At 47.9% G+C, this 24,171-nt stretch overlaps 1 protein-coding gene across 1 annotated transcript in view; it reads right to left on the bottom strand.

The window, feature by feature from the left end:
* Window positions 1-24,171, bottom strand: part of LOC144824267 (contactin-associated protein-like 5) — a 1,441,011-nt gene that overhangs the window by 419,688 nt on the left and 997,152 nt on the right. Inside the window, exon 14 of the mRNA XM_078683402.1 lies at window positions 5,594-5,794. Within this exon, the coding sequence (XP_078539528.1) occupies window positions 5,594-5,794 (201 nt within the window). The remainder of the gene's footprint in view (window positions 1-5,593; window positions 5,795-24,171) is intronic.

The raw sequence follows: 24,171 nt of genomic DNA, 5'->3' as shown, positions 1-24,171 counted from the left end.
GAATCGGTAAATACCGATTTTGACAAGGGTGCAGGGGGTGTCACTTTGACACCCTCTAGCACCCCCAAAAAAGATTCGGGGGCCATGTGGCAGGCATACCTGCCCTAAGGGTAGGTCTGCCTGTCATATGGCACAGGTGTGCATGCACACATGTGCATGCACACCGGAATCGTTTTTTTACCATGAAGTTGGATTTAATGGTAAAATACCGATTCTGTAAGGCTTGTGGGACTCAGAAGAGTCCCACCTACATCTCATTGTTACCGAATCGGTAAAAAATACCGATTCGGTATTTTACAGATTCGGTAAATTTACCGATCGGTAAATTTTCCGAATCTGTAAAATACCTGGACCTACATACCATTTTGTGAATCTCGGTCGGTAACGGCCGAAAATACCGATTTTCGGCCGTTACCGACCGACCTACATCCGGCCCCTGGCCCTTGACTCCTTGGCCAAAACTGTTACTTAGTTAAAGCAAAACTTGTAATATTTCAAAAACATATGCTCATTTGAAGGTAAAACCATACAAAATAAATCATATTAATGCGAAAAGCTCCACAAAATACCAACAATTAGCACTAAGTACCAACAAGGGGTAAAAGAAATACAATCAAAATATACTGTAGTGATCATCATGGTGTTCACAGCCATTGTGCTGTTTGTGCTTCTGTTTATAACAATAAGGATTGTGATCCTCCTTTTAAAAATAACAAGTAATATTGCTTCATTTGAAATTAATACATCATTGTGTTCTATAGGAAAATCCAAGAAAATACCTCTGAATGTGCTGTGTCTCCTGGTTTAGCATTAGGGTTAAGTGCCTCAAAAGATGTATATAGTGTTAGCAATATTTGGTCAATAGCACCAGGGAACATTCAGGTAAATCAGGTCTTGATATTGAAATACATTATTAATTCTCTGCAGAAATTGAGCTTATGAAACCAGTAAGGTCAGAAGCCCTAACAATGACCATGAAGGACATAGTTCAAACTCTGTATTCATCTAGCAAGACAGACTTGGGCTTTCCGGAAGGAGTTAAAGTTGAGGACCCTGAGAGCATCTTTAAAGCATGGCTACTACAGTTGGTAATTCTAGATAAGCTGTACCCTCACTTCCTAGTAGACCGTGCCCATTGGGTTTCTGGTGTGACTGCCACCAATGTCCTCCACCCCCCCTCTAGACCTGTAGGGGCTAGAATAATCAAATACAGAGATAAGGAGACAATCTTGCAGGTGACCAGGTCAGCTGGGCCCCTTCAACATGAAAACACATGCATATTCATATTTCCAGATTACACATTTGTCAGTGCAGCTTTGCCCGTCCTCATTTCTGCGTATTGAGTGCAGACTGCAGCAGGCAGGACTATGCTACTCACTTCTCTTCTGAGCCACACTGAAGCGATGGTTAGAAATAAGATTTATTTCTTCATTGACCCAGCGGACGCCTAGGACTGGGTGAAACAAAAGCACTACGACTTGTCCGTCCCGTCTTTCCCGAGCCCTAGACCGCATGCAGCACTGGCACAGCGTCATAGGAGATGCAGGACTTGGAGTGCTGGCAGTGGCGAGATCTTAGGGGCTCCAACTCCGGAGCAGGCAAGAGAAGAGCGAGCTCAGGCACTTGTGGCCACACAGTCACGCCGTGGGTGGATCGCAGCTCGCCACCTCCTGAATCCCAGAATAGAACAACGTCAGACAATGATGCAATCATTCCACAAATAGAATGCCTAAGTCCGGCTCCTGACAGTGAAACCTCAAACACCAGCCGATATTTTATGAGTCGGTGATCCCAGGAACTATTACGTACATTATTATGTATATGTGTTTTTATTGTCTTCCCCTCCCTTTTGCTCCACCCCGGGTGTTGGTCTGCGCAGGGGTGTACTGCAGCATGCCCGATGATGAAGCATGTCACAATTTTGTGAGTGAGGGCAGTATTTTTTCACTAAGCACGTGCCACCTCTATTCTAGACATCCACACACACTACTCCCCTTGGTGTGTTTACAAGTGCACCCACTTTCCAGGCCCTAAACTTCCCTTTTACTACCAATAGGCCCAAGGTACCCCCCAGGGGCAGGTGAAGTATGTGAAAGTTATGACACATACTGGTGTGTTTTACATGTTCTGATAGTGAAATACTGCCAATTTTGTTTTGCACTATTGCAAGGGCTAGCTCTCCCATAGGCTTATATTGGGGTGTACAACCTTTACAACGCAACTTTTACTATGCAGTGGCTTTACGACGCAACTTTTACAACGCAAACCATTACAACGCATTGCGCTGGGGGCGCTCTAGGATAGGGAATATATTTAATTTACTATCCAACACCTTCCCTACTATCCACGGGGACTGGAGTTGGAATAGTAAATTAAATAAATCCCTATCCAGCGCCTAAAAGCACTATGCGTTGTAATGGTATTCGTTGTAAATACCGCGTTGTAAAGGCATGCGATGTAAAAGTATGCGTTGTAACGTCATACATCCTTATATTGGAGCTGCCTTGTAAAATTTAAGTGCAAGTTTCAATTGGGAACAGCTAGATTTGGGAGTTTGGTGTCTCTGAGCTCAGTATTTAAAAACACACCTTTTAGTGGAGTTGGTTTTTAATTTATGAGTTTGCAATTGTCACTTTTAGTAAGTGGGCATTTTCTTGTTTAACCATCCTGTGCCTCTGCCTGCCTGTGAAGTCAATGTCTGATTTAGACTAATAGGGGCCTGTTTGTGCATTCACTCTAGACATTGACACAAAGGGAGTTCAGGTGTGTCCTGCATATCCTGATTGCCAATCACCAGGCTGATGGCCCAAACTGAGCTAGAGTGGTGGGAGGAGTTTGTACGGACACCTGAATAGGTCTGTGTCTGGCCTCTCACATTGCTGTCTCCACTTGCCTGGAGTGTGTCTGGAGCTAAAACATAGCAATGCAAGAACTTGTGCACTACAAAGATATTCCTTTGAAGAGGGCCTACTTCAAAGGCCAAAAGGGGTGTAAGTATTGGACCTAAAATCCCAGACTTTTAGAACACATCTGGCTCAAGAGGATAATCTGCCAAGGGGAGGAACTGAAGAGCTGTAAGTAGGAGTTCTGTCCCTTTGCTGTGTGTTGCTTTTCGGGGTTGGCCTGTAGTTGCTGCTTCTGCTTTGGAGAGGAAAAGGGCTAAAGTCTGCTGTGTATTCTGCTTGTGAAGTTTCTGCAAGGGCTTTTGTGCACTTGTCCCCTGTTAACAAGTCTCATGGCTATCTAAGACTTCACCTGCAGCACCCCTGGACTCCACTGCTAGGATTTTTGACCTGCCAAGTGGTCCTAATATCAGTTCTGGGCCCCTGATGGTTGGTCCTGCTGCAAAAGGCTACAAATAATTTTAAAACTGACACTTCGTCATTCCAGCACCAGTTTTTGTGATGCAGCATCGATGTGCAGGAAATGTTTCCATGCACAGCTGCCGTGCGGAAGCAGAAATCGACATAGCGCATGCCCACAGTCAAAGAAACCAACTTAGCCTGAGTTCAGAGCACCATGCCCCACACTGACTCTGAAGCAGGTCCTGCTGTGCGGCTAAAAGAATAGACACATCACAGATCCGCGGCTGACAAAATTGACGCATCGCCTATTGTTGCTGCCCATTGACCTTCGGTGCATTCGTATTTAGACACTTCGCACCTGTGTGCCAAGTTTTCTACTACATCTCCTGCAGACCCAAACCGTCTTGGATTTTGATGCATCGCTTCCCCTTTTAGTCAGGATTTGACACAGCTCTTCTCCTGCATTCAACAGAACAGATGCATCGCCTCCTCAGGGACTCAGGAATCGATGCATCGCTGTGTTTTCTGACGCTTCTCTCCTCTGCTGCTATTTTTCCTTGTGGATTTTGACACATTTAAGGTAGTTTGTGTAAAATTGTCAAATCCATAGAGTTATATGGATAGCATTGTTTAAAATCTTTAAAAAGTGATATCTTGAGTTTTTTATGTTGGAGTTTTGTCATTTTGTTCTTGTTTGGTTTAGATAAAAATTGTTTGTTTTTCTAAACTGGTGTGGTGTCCACTGGCTGGGTCACTGTGTGTGTTATGTATAAATACTTTACACATTGTCTCTGAGATAGGGCTGACTGCTCGTGCCAAGCTACCAAGGGGGTGAGCAGGTGTCATCTTGGGTATGTAACTCCCTTATCCTGACTAGAAGGTAGGGTTTGTACTTGGATGGGGTGCAAACCACTGCCAACTAGAGACCCCATATCTAACATGAACATATGCCATGCCTAGTCCACACAGGCCAGAATGCCTTTGTGTCAGTCAGGTAGGTCCACCCCTCTAAACTTCTGCTGCATGTTCTGATACTGAAATACTGCCAATTTCGTTTTGCACTATTTCAAGGGCTAGCTCTCCCATAATCTTATATTGGAGCTGCCAAATATGCTTTCAAATTTCTGTGATTTTTGTTGGGACCTTATCACTATGATGTTTGCCAACATATCCATTATATAATAATAATAAACAAAAAGGGATTCCATTTAATTAAATTGACTGGACTTCATTTACATGGAAGGACAGAAGGTTGCACATTTAATTGCAACAATTGTACATGAAAACGGTTCTTTGCTGGTGTACCCTAATATCACTGGCTGTATAGTTTGGTTGATCCCTTTGGATAAGGGGCCCCTCAAACTGAGCCAAGAAGTAAAAATACAATGAATATGCAGGGACAGAGAAATGAAATGTGGAATGGAATTGCTGGATGAATCAACTGAGGGGTTTATCCTTACAGCTACAAAACAAAAAGGACTTGTTGAGGACATATGGAACTCATTATGAAGAAAATTAATATATAATTTCATGAAATTCCAGGTACCTTACCGAATTACTAAATCCATTTACCATTAATGTTTCTCATACTAATAGTCGATTAAGGCACTGTTTTTTTACTGCCTAACATAGATTTTCATTCTTCAACACTGCAATTACATCAATATTCGGGTTTTTATCATGAATTAGGATCATGCAGTTTTGTGTCAGAATTAGCTATATGACAATGCGGTTGATGAAGCTGTGGAAAACATGGGTAGACCTGCTTTGAAATCTTCATGCTCATCCAAAGTTTAAGAAGACCTGTGTGTGATGTGGCCAAACGTAGAAGAGGGGCGCACAATTGCAATGTGCACTGGAGGCAAATTGGCCATGGAAAATTGTCTCTTTATCAAAGTGGCTGTTTCATGAATATTTTGTATCTGTAACATCAGAAGTAGTTACCTTTCAAATCCGAAGGTCACGTCGAGGGCTAATTAGAAAACATGCATTGGATGAATCTCTGTGAAATGATATCAAACTCCGAACACATGAGAAAACTTGTAATACATTCTTGAATTCAATATATCTGCCATGCATTGTTTCAATTAATACTATTAGTAATATTTAATTTCATACTCATGATACCTGTGACAGAAATACATTTCAGTTGATATTTTCATCTGACAATTTTTCGGCCAATGTACTCAGAAATGCAATCTTCCAAACGCATTTATGTATTTCTAGCCTGACTTCCATCCATGTGTCAATGCAAAGTCATTGGAGATAATACCAAGTTGCCTACTTACCGGGGCTATTGAGCAGCCGTGACCTCCTGCAGTGGTAGGCCACTTCCTGCTCACAGTACTCCGCGCTGTTTATCATGGCCTCCAGCTGTTGCATGCTAATGCCATAGTTGATTGTATAGGAATATGGCTGCTCAACACTGTACCCTTGAACTTTGGTGAGCTCGGTGTTATTGTGTCCTATCACAGTCCAGGTTTTATCTTCTGAAAAACAAAAATGAGAGTGATATCAGAGGAAAACTGGTAAGGAACATGGAGGAATAAATACTGAAATATCAAGTGCAGTGTGCCAAAGACATTTGCAGCAGAGAGTTTCTGCCACATATTGATACGCTTAGAAAATGATTGACTCTGAATAAGGCTACAGTGACTCAAAGCAGATCGGGTCTCTATGTATTAATGATAGTGTTGTCACTTCTTCTCAGTTTATGACACACAGGACCCAACAAGAACTTTTTAGGTCGAGCCTAGTAGCAGTGCGGATGCGCTGCTCACTCTGCGAGACTGCTGTAGAAGAGTATTTTTTCATTGGCTTGTGTCATTGTCTTTCGTAAATGCTGCCTTTGGATTTGTTAATAGGCTTGTTAGTCCCTCCTAATACAGCCTTGTCTTCATTTGTACCCTCGCATAGTGACTGGCCCCTTACCTTCGGTTGTTACACGGGACCTGTTATTTAGTCTGAAGGCACTATTTACTTTATTGAGTTTCTCTTACTGCAGGCCGGACATGCGCTGCTTCAGTGGAATCCACTTGTGTTTTTTAAGCAGCGCAGCCGCCCCGTCACACGGGCGCCTGCTTCCAATCACTTTAACCCAGCATTATCTCGTATCTGTTTCAACCCCCTAAGTAAAATGGATTTAGAAATGTTTAGCAAATTAAGTCATGGGAATTCTAGGTAGCACATAATCCTGTGCTAATGGGCTGAAGCTGACAATAGGACATGTGTGTTACATGTCATCTGCACTAAAGTCAACTGACGGGTTGTTTTCAAAAGCCATTTTTTTTAAACAACAACAACACCACCACCAACAATACCACCACCACCACCACCACCAATACCACCACCACCAATACCACCACCTCCACCAATACCACTCCCACAAATACCACCACCAATACCACCACCAGGCCAATACCACCACCACTGCCAAAAATACCACCACCACCAACACCCCCACCAATACCACTACCACCACCACCACCACATCCAACACCACTACCCCAATACCATCACCACCATCAATGCAACCATCATCAATAGCACCACCACCAATACCACAAACACCAATCAAACCACCAATACCACTGCCACCAATACCACCGCCACCAATACCATCACCACCAATTCCACCTCCACCAATATCACCAATAACACCAACACCAACAATACCACCACCACTAATACCACCACCACCACCACCACCAACACCACCACCAATACCACTACCACCACCACATCCAATACCACTACCACAATACCACCACCACCAATACCACCAATACCACCAATACCACCACCACCAACACCAACAATACAATAAATACCACCAGCAACAATACCACCACCACCAACACCCCACCAATACCACTACCACCACATCCAGTACCACTGCCACAATACAATCACCACCACCAATGCAACCACCACCAATACCACCACCACCAATACCACCACCACCAATCAAACCACCAATACTACCACCACCAATAGCACCACCACCAATCAAACCATTAATACCACCACCAATACCACCACCACCACCACCACCAATACCACCACCACCAATTCCACCACCACCACCAATACCACCAATACCACCAACACCAACAATACCATCAATACCACCACCACAAACACCACCACCACCAATACCCATACCACCAAAAACCATCACCACCAATACCACCGCCACCACTAATACCACCACCACCAATAACACCACCACCAATACCACCACCACCCCCAATACCACGCCACCAATACAACACCACCAATACCACCACCACCCACACCACCACCAGAACCACCACCACTACCACTACCACCAATACCTCCAATACCACCACCACCAACAATAATACCACCACCCATACCATCACCTGCAACCCATTTTAAATAGGTTATAGGGTATATAGTACACATTATAAAGAGCTTTAAAAGAGTGAATTCTCAGGCTGGAAACATTAAAAGATCTCTGAGGGGATAGATTAAAAACCCGAATATCATCTACTTAGTTGTCATGAGATCAATAATGCTCAGGTGGTCTCCTGCTCACGAGAATTTGAAAGACAATACCAATCACAGCATGTTTTGTACCACTGATGTCACTATCTGGCAAGCATCTAAGGTATGCCAAAAACTGAAGTTGTCGAACAAATCCCTGCTTATGCACCCTAAAATACTTATGTAGATAATCAAATGAAGGAAGAGTGCCTTTGCCATAGAGCTGACCAAGTCTTTCCACGCCGGTGGATTGACAGAGCTGGATATAGTTCTTCTGAATAATTGGAGGAAAATTAGGATTAGCCTCTAAACCGTGCAGTGCTTAAACCTGGATATTTGACAACGAGTACGAATATGAGTCCAGACGTTATGAAAGACTGCCAGGGTCTTAAATATAGTGTGTTTGGGGGGCGTGGCTAATGGCCGAATAGGATGGCTGCCTAGTTGTGAGGCTCCAGGGGTAGCGTAGCCTTTCCCACATATCCGATCACTGATCCGTTCAAGTAAGAAGCTCCAGAGGCTGGGTCCGACGTTCGGGACCAAGCGGCGGCGACCGAAGGAACTCCGGTAAAAGTCCGAAGCCGGGAAGTGATTAAACAACAAGTGACCTGAAGCGGCCTACTCAAGGGGCGGAGACCGGGGCCTCGAGTAGATAGTGGCCCGAAAGCGGAGAGCGAAAGCAGCAGAGAACGGCAAGCGGCGGAGGGGTGTCGGCGAGAGCAAGCACTGGCATAACAGACGGGGGCCTCTTTGATAGCCAGAGAAGGGCGAAGCTGCGGATGCAGTAACGCAGGACCAAACAATAGGGAGAAGAAATAATGGGAACAACGGAAGAAACAATATATATATATTTTTTTTAAACAAGAATAAAGCAGCACCCGGACCCCTGGGGTCCATGGGGCTACCGGACTGACTGAATGATCGAGACTTGGACCAAGGAGCACTGATTGATGATTACGGTGAGTGTGTGAATCACCGACACCCCCCTTCCCTCCGGGCACCATTACTAGCAGGATAAAGTGGACAACCGGTTACACAGTGCGCAATCAGTGGCAATCACCGCCCCCTGCTTCGGATATGTTGAGAGTAGTAGACCGCTCATAGAGAAGACCGGGCCGACGTCAGTGACGACACCAGCGAGTGTGGGGGTGAAGTGATCCACGGGGAATTGGTGACAGTCTTTAGCAAAGAAGCGATGGGTAGAGACGTGAAGCACACAGTGCGATTCAGGGGAAGACATACCAGTAGATAGCTTGTGTCCTGTACAGACGACAGATTGAGGACTACGGGAGACCTGAGGCACGAGATTCACACCAGCTGGGGGAGTAAATTACGCTAAGGAGATACAGAGAAAATCGGGACCCTTCCCCCCCTCACAAAGGAACTAAGCCTGTCTACACGACATCCTAGAAGGTGGAATTGCACCTGTGGAATACTAGCCAAAACAACTGAGTTCAGGACAATCGAACGCACCTAAAACAAGTGTTTACTATAAAATTGGGCCGATCACTGATCTAGACTCTGGGACTGGGGGAGATTCACACCGACGGCAACCTTCCTGCCCAAATAGGGCTTTAGAACGGGCCAGAACGTAGTGACTTTGAGGACTCCTATCTGGGAGTGAAAACACTGTTATATAGAACCTTCATCACCACATCTGAATGGCGCCATGGCGGGCAGGGCCCTAGAAATCAAGCAGCACAGACAAAACTGGATAAATTTGCGTATCACAAAAACTCCCCGCCACTAATGGAGGGCCGTACATCGTCAGGTAAAGAGAGCGAAGGAACGACGAAGAAAGTCACACTGGAGGATATTATGAAGGCGCTACCGAATGTCCAAACCACGGTGGGCACGATCTCCACAGACATCTCTCTATTACGGGCAGACTTCCACAAAATGACGGACAGGATCAAAGAGGTGGAAATAGTCACTAAATCCCTAGTAACGGATACATCAGAATTACAGACAACCGTCTCCCGCCTTGAAACAGAGAACAAACTACTATCGGAGAAGCTTGATGACCCAGAAGGGTACTCAAGACGAAATAATATACGCATTCTTGGCATTCCGGAGAATTAAGGGGCAAGAGCAATGGACCTATATGTGGAGGAATTGGTGAAAACCAGATTACAACCCAAAGGACTATCCAGCTTTTTCTCGGTGGAGTGGGCGCACAGGGTGCCTGGAGGCCGTCCTAAACTGGGAGCACCCCGAGACCAGTAATCGATCGATTGTTTAACTTTAAAGACAGAGATGTAATCCTACAAACAGCAAGAGTCTCCCCGCCAACTAAATTTCAAAACTCCACGATCACCTTCTTCCCAGACTACACAGCAGCAGTGTCTAGACGTCGGCGCAGCTTTCTGGAAGTCAAGAAGGCGCTACGCGAACAGGAATTGCCCTACTCCATGCTCTTCCCGGCGAGACTAAGACTGGTAGCTGAAGACCGGACATGGTTCTTTGAGACACCTGAGGCGGCATATGACTGGCTCGAAGGATGGAGGACTGTAGGCAATACCAACAGGGGGAACAAGAATCACCGCCGACGAGAGGAAGAAGACGGTCCGAGAAGTCAAACATCAAAATGCATGGATCAAGAACACTCACCAGAGCCGGTAATGGAGGGGGAAGGTTAGAGACAGGAGAGGCACCTGAACGAACCCTGGCAGAACACACAGTTGCTTAGAACCTTTGGTTGGGTCGGCTATGGACACTGGACTGAGGCGAGCCTTGGAGGGCAGGAAGGGTTAGCGCTTCCAACGGACCCTCTACCCCTGACAAGCAAGTACTATGGTTGGGGAGGGGAAAAAGCACTCTGCTGAGTTGGGGCGGCGGGCAGTTATAGGTCCGTTGAGCAGGTAGGCAGGGAGGGTGGGGGCGAACCAGGGAGGGGAAGTTGTTACTTTGTTAAGTTTTTATGTGATAAGTTGTGGCAATGAGGGCAAAGCGTAGCAGAGTTCAAATGGCAGAACCTTAGGGGAGTTTAAAAGAAACATGTTTGAGACATGGAGATGTATACTTGGTGGCAAGTTTCAACACTGGACTGATAAGTCCGGGTTCAGATCGACAGACAACAAAACTGGAAAGTCCGTAGAGCAGAGGCCCCCCTCACAAACACACCACACTCATGGCGCTAGAATCGCAGTCTAACCACGGTGGCAAAACCCTACGAGCCACCCCGGTAGCCCCTCTAAAAATTGTAACGTGGAATGTTCGGGGATTAGGGGATAAGATAAAAAGGGGTCTGGTACTACAGGCCCTGAAACGACATGGCCCAGCGATAGCGCTCTTACAAGAGACACACCTCATGGGAGCGGCATGCAAGGCAATGGACCGTTGGGGGTACAAAATCATAATACACTCAGAATTCTCCTCGGGCTCCAGGGGGACAGGGATCCTGGTAAGAAAGGCATCTCCTTTCATAATTATGCAAACTAAGGTAGACGATCAGGGACGATTTGCAGCAGTACAAGGACAGTGGGAGGGTAGACTTCTGGTAGTAGTTTCAGTCTATATACCACCGGCACTTCAATCAGTGGCATTTCCGGCACTTGGCGAATTCCTCCTTACTCTTCCAGAGGGGGACCTAATAGTGGGGGGAGATTTCAACTCTACAGTAGATACCATGATAGACAGGTTCCCAGCACGTCCACAACCATCCAATTCCTCCCGGTTCGGTGGCTTCCTAGAAGCTATGGGGTTGGTAGATGTATGGAGACACACGCAACTCACTGCTCGTCAATACACATTCCACTCCACAGTACATAACAGTCTGTCCCGGGTAGATTACTTTCTGATGCCGAGCGGCGGACTACACAACGTTGAAGAGGTGGAGATAAAACCCAGGGGCATTTCTGATCACTCCATAATGATACTTAGCCTCTCTTGCCGAGAGAAGTCCCGCCGTCAAATATACCCTATTTACCCTAACTATCTTAAAGTTCCTGACATCAAGAAGGAACTCATAAAAACCACAAAACATTATTTTCAGGAAAATACGACATCAGTAGAATTGCCTATAATAGTATGGGAGGCATACAATACGGTCCTTAGAGGTCAAGCAATGACTTCTATAACCGGGCATAAACGAACACAGCAGAGAGAACTGGCAGAACTAGAATTGTCTTTACAAACAACTGACACAGCACACACAGAGGACCCATCACCAGACACGGCACACACCCTGTGCCTCTGACAACAGCAACATAAGGACTACTTACAAAGACGAACGGTTGATAACATCACAGCAACTAGACATAAAATCTACGACATAGGCGACAAAGCTAGTAAAATGTTGGCCTGGTTAGATAGACGGGGGGATGGGGCCAAGGGCATAAGGCAGCTACGGACAAAGACAGGACAATTACAGACACACCCGGAGGACATAATACATACACTAGCGGACTATTTCAGGGAGATCTACACTCCAACATCGGGAGTGACAGACGCGGAGGCAGGGGAATCACTAAGACATGTCGAGATGCAAACCCTTGCGTCAGAGGCGGCCATAGAATTGGACACAGACGTTACATTGTATGAGGTACAAACGGCAATCCACTCGATACAATCAGGGAAAGCGCTAGGGCCCAACTGAATCCCCATAGAATGGTACAAACAAGTGGCGGAGACAGTCAATACACCTCTATTAGCAATGTATAATGAGAGCCTGGAAAAGACTGAGCTTCCGCTGGACCTGCGTATAGCAACGATTATAGCGATCCCTAAGCCAGGAAAGCCACCGACAGAATGCACCTCATACCGCCCGATATCACTTCTCAATGTAGAAACTAAAATCCTAGCTAAAATATTGGCGACTAGACTGATGGTTCACCTCCCGCAGCTAGTACACTCAGATCAATCGGGTTTCATGCCCAACAGAAATACGGCCCTAAATCTCCGACGAGTGCGCGGGGCACTGGCACAGGCTTCCACGCTATCAGAACAGGCGGTGATATTATCCCTAGATGCGACAATGGCATTCGATATGGTATCTTGGCAGTACCTCTTTGCGGTGCTGACGCACATGGGATTTGGTCCCAAATTTAGAGCATGGATACGGCTTTTATACACTAACCCATTGGCCAGAGTAAAAGCCAATGGCCACACATCAGCTGGAATATCACTGGCGAGAGGGACACGCCAGGGGTGTCCTCTGTCGCCACTATTGTTTGCACTAGTGTTAGAACCTTTAGCGACACTAATTAGGAAGACCCCGCTATTAAAAGGAATCCATTGGAAAGAGGGATGGGAAGACCGTCTCTCGCTTTATGCTGATGACATGTTGGTTTATCTTACGGACCCTGAACGCGGCATTCCGGAACTTCTTCTAATTTGCGACACCCTCGGGAAAGTATCGGGATACAAGATCAACTGGTCCAAATCAGTTATTTACATTCTACATTGGCCGACACCGGTGCTCCCAGTCGATTGCCCCCTAATGCTAGCAGAGGACTCCTTTAAATATTTAGGAATTCATATCACAAAAGACCTGGTAGACTTTGTCACTAAAAATCTGATACCCCCCTTACAACGGTTAAAACGTGATGTGACACACTGGGCGCCTTTGCCTCTTACACTCTTGGGTAGAGCAGCATTATACAAAATGATGGCCCTGCCCAGATTTCTGTACGTCCTTGACAACACACCCTACTTGATACCACCCCGCTACTTTACGCAGGTGGCGGCACAGGTGTCGAATCTTAATTGTGGTCACTGCCCGGCACGTATAGCACAGGTGAAATTACACTAAAGCTGGTATGATGGAGGGATTGCACTTCCGAATCTACAGTTATATTACTGGGCGACACAACTTAAAGTCATAAATCAATGGATCCACGCACCCCATGAAGACCCAGGATATAGGGCGGATAGGGCACAACTGGGAGCAAACAATATACTAGCAGCACTTTACGACAGAAGGCTAATGTTGAGAATGATAGGGCCAACAAACCATACGGTCATGATATGGCACAAAGCACAGGCAAAACTAGGGTGGAAGGGACTAACACTAAACTCACCCCGCTCCGGGATACCAAAGAGCTAGGGCTGCTGTGGAGCAGTAAAGGATTTACACAATGGGATAATAAAGGGATCTCCACAGTGGGGGATTTGTGGGACAAAGGAACAGTGATGCCCTTCACCCAGCTCCAGCAACAATATGACCTGGGTCCAAATGAGGTATACAGATACATACAGATACAGCACGCATTATTAACAGTCATCCCACCAGACTCTGAGGTCCCGGAGGCAGCCCCGCTAGAAGATCGCTTACTGACTGACTGTTAGATCTGGGGGTCTCTAGTTGGCAGAGGTAGGTACCACTGTCTAAATAGGGACCTTTGCTTCTAGTCAGGGCAAGGAGATAACCCTCTGAGATAACCCCTGCTCACCCTCTAGGTAGCTTGGCACGAGCAGTCTAGGCTAACCAGAGGCAATGCGTAAAGTATTTGTACCAACACACACAGTAACACAGTGAAAACACCACAAACTGACTCCACAACAGTTTAGAAAAATAAAGGTATTTTTAATCTAAACTACACAAGACCAACACGGCAAAAATCCAACATACACAGTTCAAGAATATGGTTTCAAAAAGAGTTCTTAAGGTTGCGTTAGAATTATCTACGTTGCGATAGAATTCTCTACTGATGCGTGAAAAGTTCACAGTTGCGTCACGTTTACTCACAGTACCTTTTAGTTGCAACAAAGTTCCAAAAGCAGAAGCTGGTGCGGTGGAAAACAAGCGATGCGTTGCTCCTGAGACCCTGGGGAGGCGATGCGACAGCCCCGCTGCAGCAGCGGGCGTGTTGCGACGAATCCGGTCTGTATGGGGAGGAAGGCCACTTGTATGGATTCCGATGCATAGGTTCCGTAGGAAGTCTGTTCTCGCAAAGGCACGATGCGACGATCTCGTAGGGGCTGCAAAGATCTCCGGGGCGACGATGCGCGGTCCAGCAGGGATCCTCTCTCTCGCAGCTCCTCGATGCGTCGATTCTGCGACGATGCTCGCAGCGACGTGATGCGGCCCGCAAGCAAGCGGTGCGGCGATCTCACCCAGCGACGACAGGCTCTGCGACGATACTCGCAGCGATGTTCGATTCTCCCGCACCGGTCTGGTGCGTCCCGCAAACGAAGGATGCGACGTCTCTGGCAGCGGCGTCAGGCGCTGTGACGATCTCGACCTCCGTAGCGGCGGGAAACTTCTCGCACTGTCGGGGATGCGCTCCGCAAGCGAGCGATGCGACACTTTTCAGTTTCAAAAGTCACTCAAGCTTAGTTTCAAGCTTCCCAGCTCAGGTACAACTTCCAGAGGCCCCACAACTGGATCAAGCACTCTAGGAAGGACAGAACTCTCTCAGCAGAGTTCAGGGAAGCTGGGGGTGAAGTCCTTTTGTTCCTGGGACTTCAAAACAGGGAGCCAGCTCTTCTCAGGCCCTTGGAGATTCCTTCAAGCAAGGGGACACAGCACAAATCAAAAGTCCTTCCCCTCTCCTTGGCAGCAAAGCAACAGGTCAGTCCAGCAGAGCAACAGCAGGACAGTCTTCCTTCTTCAGTTTCAGCTTTCTCCTTGGCAGAGGTTCCTTCTTGATTTCCAGGATGATCTAATTTTCTGTTGTCAGGGGTCCTGTACTTATACCCCTAAAGTCTTTGTTCTCTTGGTGCATGTGGGTCCTGAGCCCGGTCTGAACCAGTTCTGGGTGGATCCTGAGCACTTTGTTTTGCTGGCTGCATCTTTCCTTTCAGAGTGAGGGGCAGGGTCCTCAGCCTCCCAGCAGGGGGGTGGAGCCAGCATTGTGGAAGGCAGGCACAGCCCTATTCAGCCCAGGTGCTAACTCCTCCCACCACTCCAGTTGCAATTGCAGTCATTCAGCATAGTGCTGACTCATCCAGCCTCCCGGGGAATCCCCCAGCCCCTGTCACTCTCAAACCAGGCAGTCAATACACAAACAGGCCCAGGCACACAGAAGGGTCAGACAAGAGAACAGCAACTTTCTAAAAGTGCTGTTCTCAAACACAGGATTTAAAAACAACCTTTCCTAAAAGATGTGTTATTAAATTCTGAGTTCAGGGATACTAGATACTTATGTCCTATCTTGTTCCTATGGGAAGAAATGCTGTTAACCACTGTAGCCAGCATCCCCCATGTTAACCTATGGAGCAAGATAGCCTTACAGTAGTGAAAAACGAAAATGGCTGCCATTCACTACCAGAGCATGTCACCTGCACCAGTACATGCTCTACCTTTTACATACACTGCACCCTGCCCAGGGGGGTATCTTGGGCCTTCCATAGGGGTGACTGATGTGCACAAAAAGGGAAGGGTTAGGCCTGGTCAGTGGGGACACTGACCAGGAGGACATGGCAGTTCTAAACTGCACACAGGCACTGCAGTGTCAGGCCTGAGACATCATTTTAGGGCTACTCCTGTGGGTGGCACAATCAGTGCTGCAGGCCCACTAGTAGCATTTGTCATCACCAGCCCTGGCACACCCAGTGCACTTTACTAGGGACTTCATGGTGATACAAATATGCCAAACATGTATATTCAATCAGAATAACAATTTACACAGAGAGCATATGCACTTTAGCACTGATCAGCAGTGGTAAAGTGCGCAGAGTCCTATTGCCAACAGCCACGGGTCAGGAAAAATAAAGGAGGAAGAAGCAAAAAGTTTGAGGATGACCCTGCAAGAAGGGCCAGTTCCAACACAACCCCCTTCCAGCCTAAAGCCAGGGTAGACCAAACGATACCTCGATGGGATTCCCTGCTTAAGGCGATAGAACACGGAAACTGGCCCACACAGCAGGGCAGTCCTGTTCTACGCCGTCCTAAACCCAGTTGGATCACTCTATCCATACTCTCAGAGTCCACCATGCCAATCCATGTGGAAACCTTCTCTTCACCTGTGGACACCGCCTGTGCAGCACCTAACCTTAATTTACTCACAGGTGTGTCCCAACAGACCGACAGCAAGCCACAGTGACCACCAACAGTGATCGGGGATGAGACCCAGGCCTCATGCCTCTCAGGGCGCTCAAACCTCTGTGGTGTCAGAGGGTGGGGGGCAGTAGCCCCAGGTGCTTGGCACCCTTTGCCCACTCCCTCTCTTGTCAGGTCAGGTCTGACACTCTGGCACTGACCCACCAGTCCTGGACCTGTATCCAGTGGCTGGACAGGAGGCTGTGGTGGGCTTCCCCACACCCGGTCCTCCTCTTCCTTGGGGCTCTGTACCCTCCCACCTGGAGCGGTACCCCCTTCTAGAATAGCCAGGGCACCTGTGGCAGGTGTCCCGCACCATTCATCCACCAGTTCAGGGGTGCTATCCTGCAACTGGTTTTCCAGGTCAGGGGGGATACCCCGGGCCTGGCCCTCAAACCTAGGCTCCCAAGCCTCCAGGTCAGACAATACCTGAACCTGGCTTCCCCACCCAGGGACTAACCCCTGCAGTGGAACACTTGCCTGGCGCACCAGGACTTCACTCACTGAGGTGCCTATACTGGTAGACATTACCCACCTGGCCAACACAACGGTGTGGCCCAGTCCACACCCAGGGTGAGACTCCTGCCCTCCTTCCAGGGGCAACCCTGTCCACCAAGACAACCAAGAACACAACTTTCCTACAAGTTCAGGACCTCCCTCCAGCAACTGGTCTCCCAACCGAGGGTTTAACCCCTCTGGTTGTACCGGGGTCAGGGGCGAGGGCTCCCTCCCTCTGCACCCCCTTCCAGAGCGCTGCACCCTCCCTACTGGAGGGGTACCCCTGGGAACCATATTGGTCAGGACACTGGTTACAGATGTCCTTCCTTCCAGGTCAGGCAAATCCTGAACCTGGTCTCCCAACCCAGGGACCAAAACCTGCGGTTGTGCATTTGCCTGGCACGCCAGGACTTCTGGGGACTCACATAGTACCCCCTTGAGGGTGACACACAACTCATGTGTCCTGTGACAGTCTGCCTGGCGCAGATCTCCCGACCCCTGTCCACCTGACAGCGCGGGAAGATCCCCCAGGACGGAAGTGAGGTCAACATGGTCACTCACTGGGGACTCAGCCCTTCCGACTGGTTCCTGACCCACTGGTTCTCCCACTGGGGACTCCTTCCCCCTCTCACCTCTCAGTCTGGACTTCTGTACCCTCCCAAATGGAGCGGCACTGCCAGACACCAGAACCGATGGAGGCCTGGTTACAGACACTCCCCGTTCACCAGACACTAGGAGATCCTCCTCAAATGGCCTACAAGTACAGTCTAGGTCCCCAACCTGGTGTTCCCTTAAGGAACCCACCAGGCCCTGAGACTGGGTTTCGGGCACCGTGAGACACACCGTCCCATACTCACTCCTTCTCCACTGAGACCGGACATGAGCCCCTACACCCCTCCCACTACACTGGGACCTAACTGGGCTACACTGAACCTCTTCCACCTCACAGGTCTGGAAGATATCTAAGCCACTCCTTTTGGGATCACTCCCCAATGCCTCTTCAGACCCTTTGGAATCCACCAAGAGGTCTGCCTCCAATGCAAGCTCTCTGGGGTCAGAGAACTCACACTCCCCCGGGTGTTGGCATAGCTCTGGAAAACAGGGACTTAAAATATGCTCTCCAACAAATGAATCACACAGTCCCCCACAGTTGTTAACCAAGCTACCCTTTGCCTCACCCTCCAGTGCCTCACACAAGTACCCCACACCACTCTCCTGAGACTGGCAAGACAGTATCTGACTGTCTCTGTCACACAACCCACACTCTTCTGGCTGGTCTTCACACACAAACACCAAGGTTTCTACCACGGGGAACCCCTCTCCCTGTACCTCTCATCTAGAGTCAGTAGAGTGCCCCTCCCACCACTAGGAATATAGTCCTCTGTGCCAGTCCCCCAATCTACTTCAGGGACACTGCACTCCACTGGAACTACATAATAAACCTGAACCCCCTGGTGTATGTCGACTCCCTCCCTCAAGCTAGGCGCCACATCTCTGGGTGTTTGTACCTTTCTCTCAGCACTAGATATCATAAACATGCTGCCACCATCTGAGCTGGACTCCACCTCCAACTCAGCAAAGCTCACCTCTTGAGCTACCCATGTTTCTTCTTCAGCTGAGACCCTCATGGCCTCACGCCTCTTGAGCTCCATATCAAGTTTCCTCATTCTTAATTCATGGGCCAAGGTCAATTTCAATTCTTCCAGGGCACGGGCATTTTTGCTCTCCTCCGCCGCCCTTTCTCTCTCTTCCTCCATTTGCTTTATCTTCAATTCAAGCCTCAACATTTCTAACTTATGATCTCTAGCCCTTTGGTTTTCCTCCAACTCCTCTGGGGAAAAACTTTCAGTTGAATGGTTGCTGCCTGCCCTTGAGGCTGCTCTGGACACAGGCAGATCCTGTGGCCTGAAACCATCCCTTTGTGCATCCTCATCCACTTCTGCATCATCTGTCTCCCCAGCCTCTTTGGTCTCCCACCAGGCCAATAAGGCCTCCTGTAGCTCCTCCTTCTTGGAGCGGCGCTTCATGGGGCATCCAAAGTTCCTGCAGAACTGCCTAAGTTGACCTACTTTGTAATCACTTAACATTTCAATATCAAACTCCAGTTCTGCAACATCACTTGCTGGTTTACCATTCTGAGACATGATGCTTGGATTCTTTCAGGGTTTACGATCAAAAATAGAACCAAAAATAAAAAACTTAACGTGGTATGCGGTGGCGTAGTTTTCTGCACTCACTAGTGATGTACACCAATCACTGTGGGTCTAGTACAAATACAAGTTCAAATCCCACCGCCTGACCACCAATGTTAGATCTGGGGGTCTCTAGTTGGCAGAGGTAGGTACCAATGTCCAAATAGGGACCCTTGCTTCTAGTCAGGGCAAGGAGATAACCCTCTGAGATAACCCCTGCTCACCCTCTAGGTAGCTTGGCACGAGCAGTCTAGGCTAACCAGAGGCAATGCGTAAAGTATTTGTACCAACACTCACAGTAACACAGTGAAAACACCACAAACTGACTCCACAACAGTTTAGAAAAATAAAGGTATTTTTAATCTAAACTACACAAGACCAACACAGCAAAAATCCAACATACACAGTTCAAGAATATGGTTTCAAAAAGAGTTCTTAAGGTTGCGTTAGAATTCTCTACGTTGCGATAGAATTCTCTACTGATGCGTGAAAAGTTCACAGTTGCGTCACGTTTACTCACAGTACCTTTTAGTTGCAACAAAGTTCCAAAACCAGAAGCTGCTGCGGTGGAAAACAAGCGATGCGTTGCTCCTGAGACCCTGGGGAGGCGATGCGACAGCCCCGCTGCAGCAGCGGGCGTGTTGCGACGAATCCGGTCTGTATGGGGAGGAAGGCCACTTGTATGGATTCCGATGCGTAGGTTCCGTAGGAAGTCTGTTCTCGCAAAGGCACGATGCGACAATCTCGTAGGGGCTGCAACGATCTCCGGGGCGACGATGCGCGGTCCAGCGGGGATCCTCTCTCTCGCAGCTCCTCGATGCGTTGATTCTGCGTCGATGCTCGCAGCGACGTGTTGCGGCCCGCAAGCAAGCGGTGCGGCGATCTCACCCAGCGACGACAGGCTCTGCGACGATACTCGCAGCGATGTTCGATTCTCCCGCACCGGTCTGGTGCGTCCCGCAAACGAAGGATGCGACGTCTCTGGCAGCGGCGTCAGGCACTGCGACGATTTCGACCTCCGTAGCGGCGGGAAACTTCTCGCACTGTCGGGGATGCGCTCCGCAAGCGTGCGATGCGACACTTTTCAGTTTCAAAAGTCACTCAAGCTTAGTTTCAAGCTTCCCAGCTCAGGTACAACTTCCAGAGGCCCCACAACTGGATCAAGCACTCTAGGAAGGACAGAACTCTCTCAGCAGAGTTCAGGGAAGCTGGGGGTGAAGTCCTTTTGTTCCTGGGACTTCAAAACAGGGAGCCAGCTCTTCTCAGGCCCTTGTAGATTCCTTCAAGCAAGGGGACACAGCACAAAGCAATAGTCCTTCCCCTCTCCTTGGCAGCAAAGCAACAGGTCAGTCCAGCAGAGCAACAGCAGGACGGATGTACCATGTTACTCCGCATACTTTTACTCCGCATACCGTTACAACGCGACTTTTACAACGCATATCATTACAACGCATAGCGCTTTGGGGTGCTGGATAGTGGTAAGTATAATTTACTATTCTAACTCCAGTCCCCGTGGACCCTAGGGAAGGTGTTGGATAGTAAATTATACTTATTCCCTATCCTAGAGCGCCCCCCAGCGCAATGCGTTGTAATGGTATGCGGAGTAAAAGTCGCGTTGTAATGGTAGTGCGGAGTAAAAGATGCGTTGTAACGGGTGTATACCCAGCAGGACAGTCTTCCTTCTTCAGTTTCAGCTTTCTCCTTGGCAGAGGTTCCTTCTTGATTTCCAGGATGATCTAATTTTCTGTTGTCAGGGGTCCTGTACTTATACCCCTAAAGTCTTTGTTCTCTTGGTGCATGTGGGCCCTGAGCCCGGTCTGAACCAGTTCTGGGTGGATCCTGAGCACTTTAGTTTGCTGGCTGCATCTTTCCTTTCAAAGTGAGGGGCAGGGTCCTCAGCCTCCCAGCAGGGGAGTGGAGCCAGCATTGTGGAAGGCAGGCACAGCCCTATTCAGCCCAGGTGCTAACTCCTCCCACCACTCCAGTTGCAATTGCAGTCATTCAGCCTAGTGCTGACTCATCCAGCCTCCCGGGGAATCCCCCAGCCCCTGTCACTCTCAAACCAGACAGTCAATACACAAACAGGCCCAGGCACACAGAAGGGTCAGACAAGAGAACAGCAACTTTCTAAAAGTGCTGTTCTCAAACACAGGATTTAAAAACAACCTTTCCTAAAAGATGTGTTATTAAATTCTGAGTTCAGGGATACTAGATACTTATGTCCTATCTTGTTCCTATGGGAAGAAATGCTGTTAACCACTGTAGCCAGCATCCCCCATGTTAACCTTTGGAGCAAGATAGCCTTACAGTAGTGAAAAACGAAAATGGCTGCCATTCACTACCAGAGCATGTCACCTGCACCAGTACATGCTCTACCTTTTACATACACTGCACCCTGCCCAGGGGGGTACCTTGGGCCTTCCATAGGGGTGACTGATGTGCACAAAAAGGGAAGGGTTAGGCCTGGTCAGTGGGGACACTGACCAGGAGGACATGGCAGTTCTAAACTGTACACAGGCACTGCAGTGTCAGGCCTGAGACATCATTTTAGGGCTACTCCTGTGGGTGGCACAATCAGTGCTGCAGGCCCACTAGTAGCATTTGTCATCACCAGCCCTGGCACACCCAGTGCACTTTACTAGGGACTTCATGGTGAATCAAATATGCCAAACATGTATATTCAATCAGAATAACAATTTACACAGAGAGCATATGCACTTTAGCACTGATCAGCAGTGGTAAAGCGCGCAGAGTCCTATTGCCAACAGCCACGGGTCAGGAAAAATAAGGGAGGAAGAAGCAAAAAGTTTGAGGATGACCCTGCAAGAAGGGCCAGTTCCAACACTGACCATATTCAGAAAAGCGCTACATTGCTTACTTACAGGAAGATCCTGAATAACCTACTAGACCCCACATCGGCACTGCAAGGGAAATGGGTAGCAGAAGTAGGAGAAATGGACGATTCAGAATGGCTAGAAGCTCTGGCATCACCTAAGGAGGTGGGAATCTCTGCTAAACTTTGGTTAGTGCAGCTTAAAATCCTACATCGCATATACTACACTAGAACCTCTCTACATAAACTACAGAGGGCACAACACCCATATTGCCTCCGGGGTTGTGGGGAAGAGGGTACCTTTCTCCACACAATATGGGAATGCCCGGTGATAGTAGACTATTGGCGTCAGATCCTACGCACAATATCACAAATAATGGAGGTATACCTTACACCAGAACCACGACGGTGCTTACTAAATATATGGGAGCCTAATGACCTCACACGGCATGGACAAACCTGGGTCACATTGAGGCTCATGATTGCTAAACGGGATATAGCGCAGAAATGGGGAGCGGCAGAGAAACCATCACTAGCAGCCTGGTGCAGGAACATGGATCTTACTATAATAACCGAACGCACAGTGTATGCCACCAGAGGAAGCCCACGCAAATGGAATAACATATGGGCGGCCTGGAACACTTACCGAGGGGACATTTGCGATACACTGCCAGAGTCGGAATGCGATAGCTTGGACGAGGAATGATTAGACGGGAGGGGACAGGAATGGGATAAGGGTACTGTAGAAACTGTTCACCGAAGAGAAATGTAACATTGTATGTCGAAAGTATTTATGTACGAATGTATGTAACTCCACCAAACAAGGAACTAAACTGCACAATGTCTGTATTGCCGCTTTGATATTTGACGTTATTGATAATAAAAAAAAATTAAAAAATATATATATAGTGTGTTTGAAGTACACAGTATCCACCATCCCTTTGGAAGGCTGGAACGCATTCTGGAATTAAACTTAGTCTGAACACAGGCCTGCCAACTGCCATCTACCTAGGCCCATTACAGCCGAAAGTTGAAAAGAGAAAGAGGACAAAAAATAAAGGCAGAGACATAGGAGTGCAATTTCACCCATATCACGGGGAAGAAGCAGATAGTATTGCGCCCAGTGTTTTTTTTTATAGTGCCACATAAGTTGTTCCCTGTCTGCTTCCACTTTTAAAAAAAAATGCTTTTGGTAAAAATAATGGAAGTGTCCGAAACAAATACAGTAAGACTGGCAAGATAACCATTTTAATTAACTTGTATCTGCCTATAAACCCAGATGCAATTTATCCCATTTTCTGAAAGCTAAAGATTAGTGGTAGAGTTCATCATAATTAACTCTTGCCATTTCTCGAATTGAAGTGGCTATCTAGACCCTTAATTATGTAGCTTTTTTAACATAGCGAGAATACTTGAGATATGTAATAACCTTGTTTTATATTACAATAACCCCATTGGCATTGGACACATCCAAGAAGTGGAGGGCAGGGGGAGGCGGCGTGGGGGACATGTGGGGGGAGCGCAGGAGGGGATCGTGGGAGGGGGATGGGGGACGAGAGACTGTTCATAATAAAAAATAAAAAGTTAAACTCTTCTGCTGCCGGCGGCCTCCCGCATCGCATTGCTGCTGGGGCTTCCTTGTCCCAGCAGACATTGTGAATACGTCACATACTACCTGTCTAATCCCCGCGCTGCATGAGCGGGCTGGAAAGACACTCTACTCAGGTCATGGAGTCCGTGGGGTTTTTCTAGCCCGGCTCTTCAATACAGCTGGGCTAGAGAAACCTAAGTGTGCATGTGTGTTTTGGTCAGCCTGAGATGGCCGGCCAAACACATATTAGCACTTAAAGA

Source organism: Lissotriton helveticus, chromosome 3_1, assembly GCF_964261635.1.
Source record: "Lissotriton helveticus chromosome 3_1, aLisHel1.1, whole genome shotgun sequence".
Taxonomy (NCBI): domain Eukaryota; kingdom Metazoa; phylum Chordata; class Amphibia; order Caudata; family Salamandridae; genus Lissotriton; species Lissotriton helveticus.
This window is presented reverse-complemented; position numbering and strand designations above follow the sequence as displayed.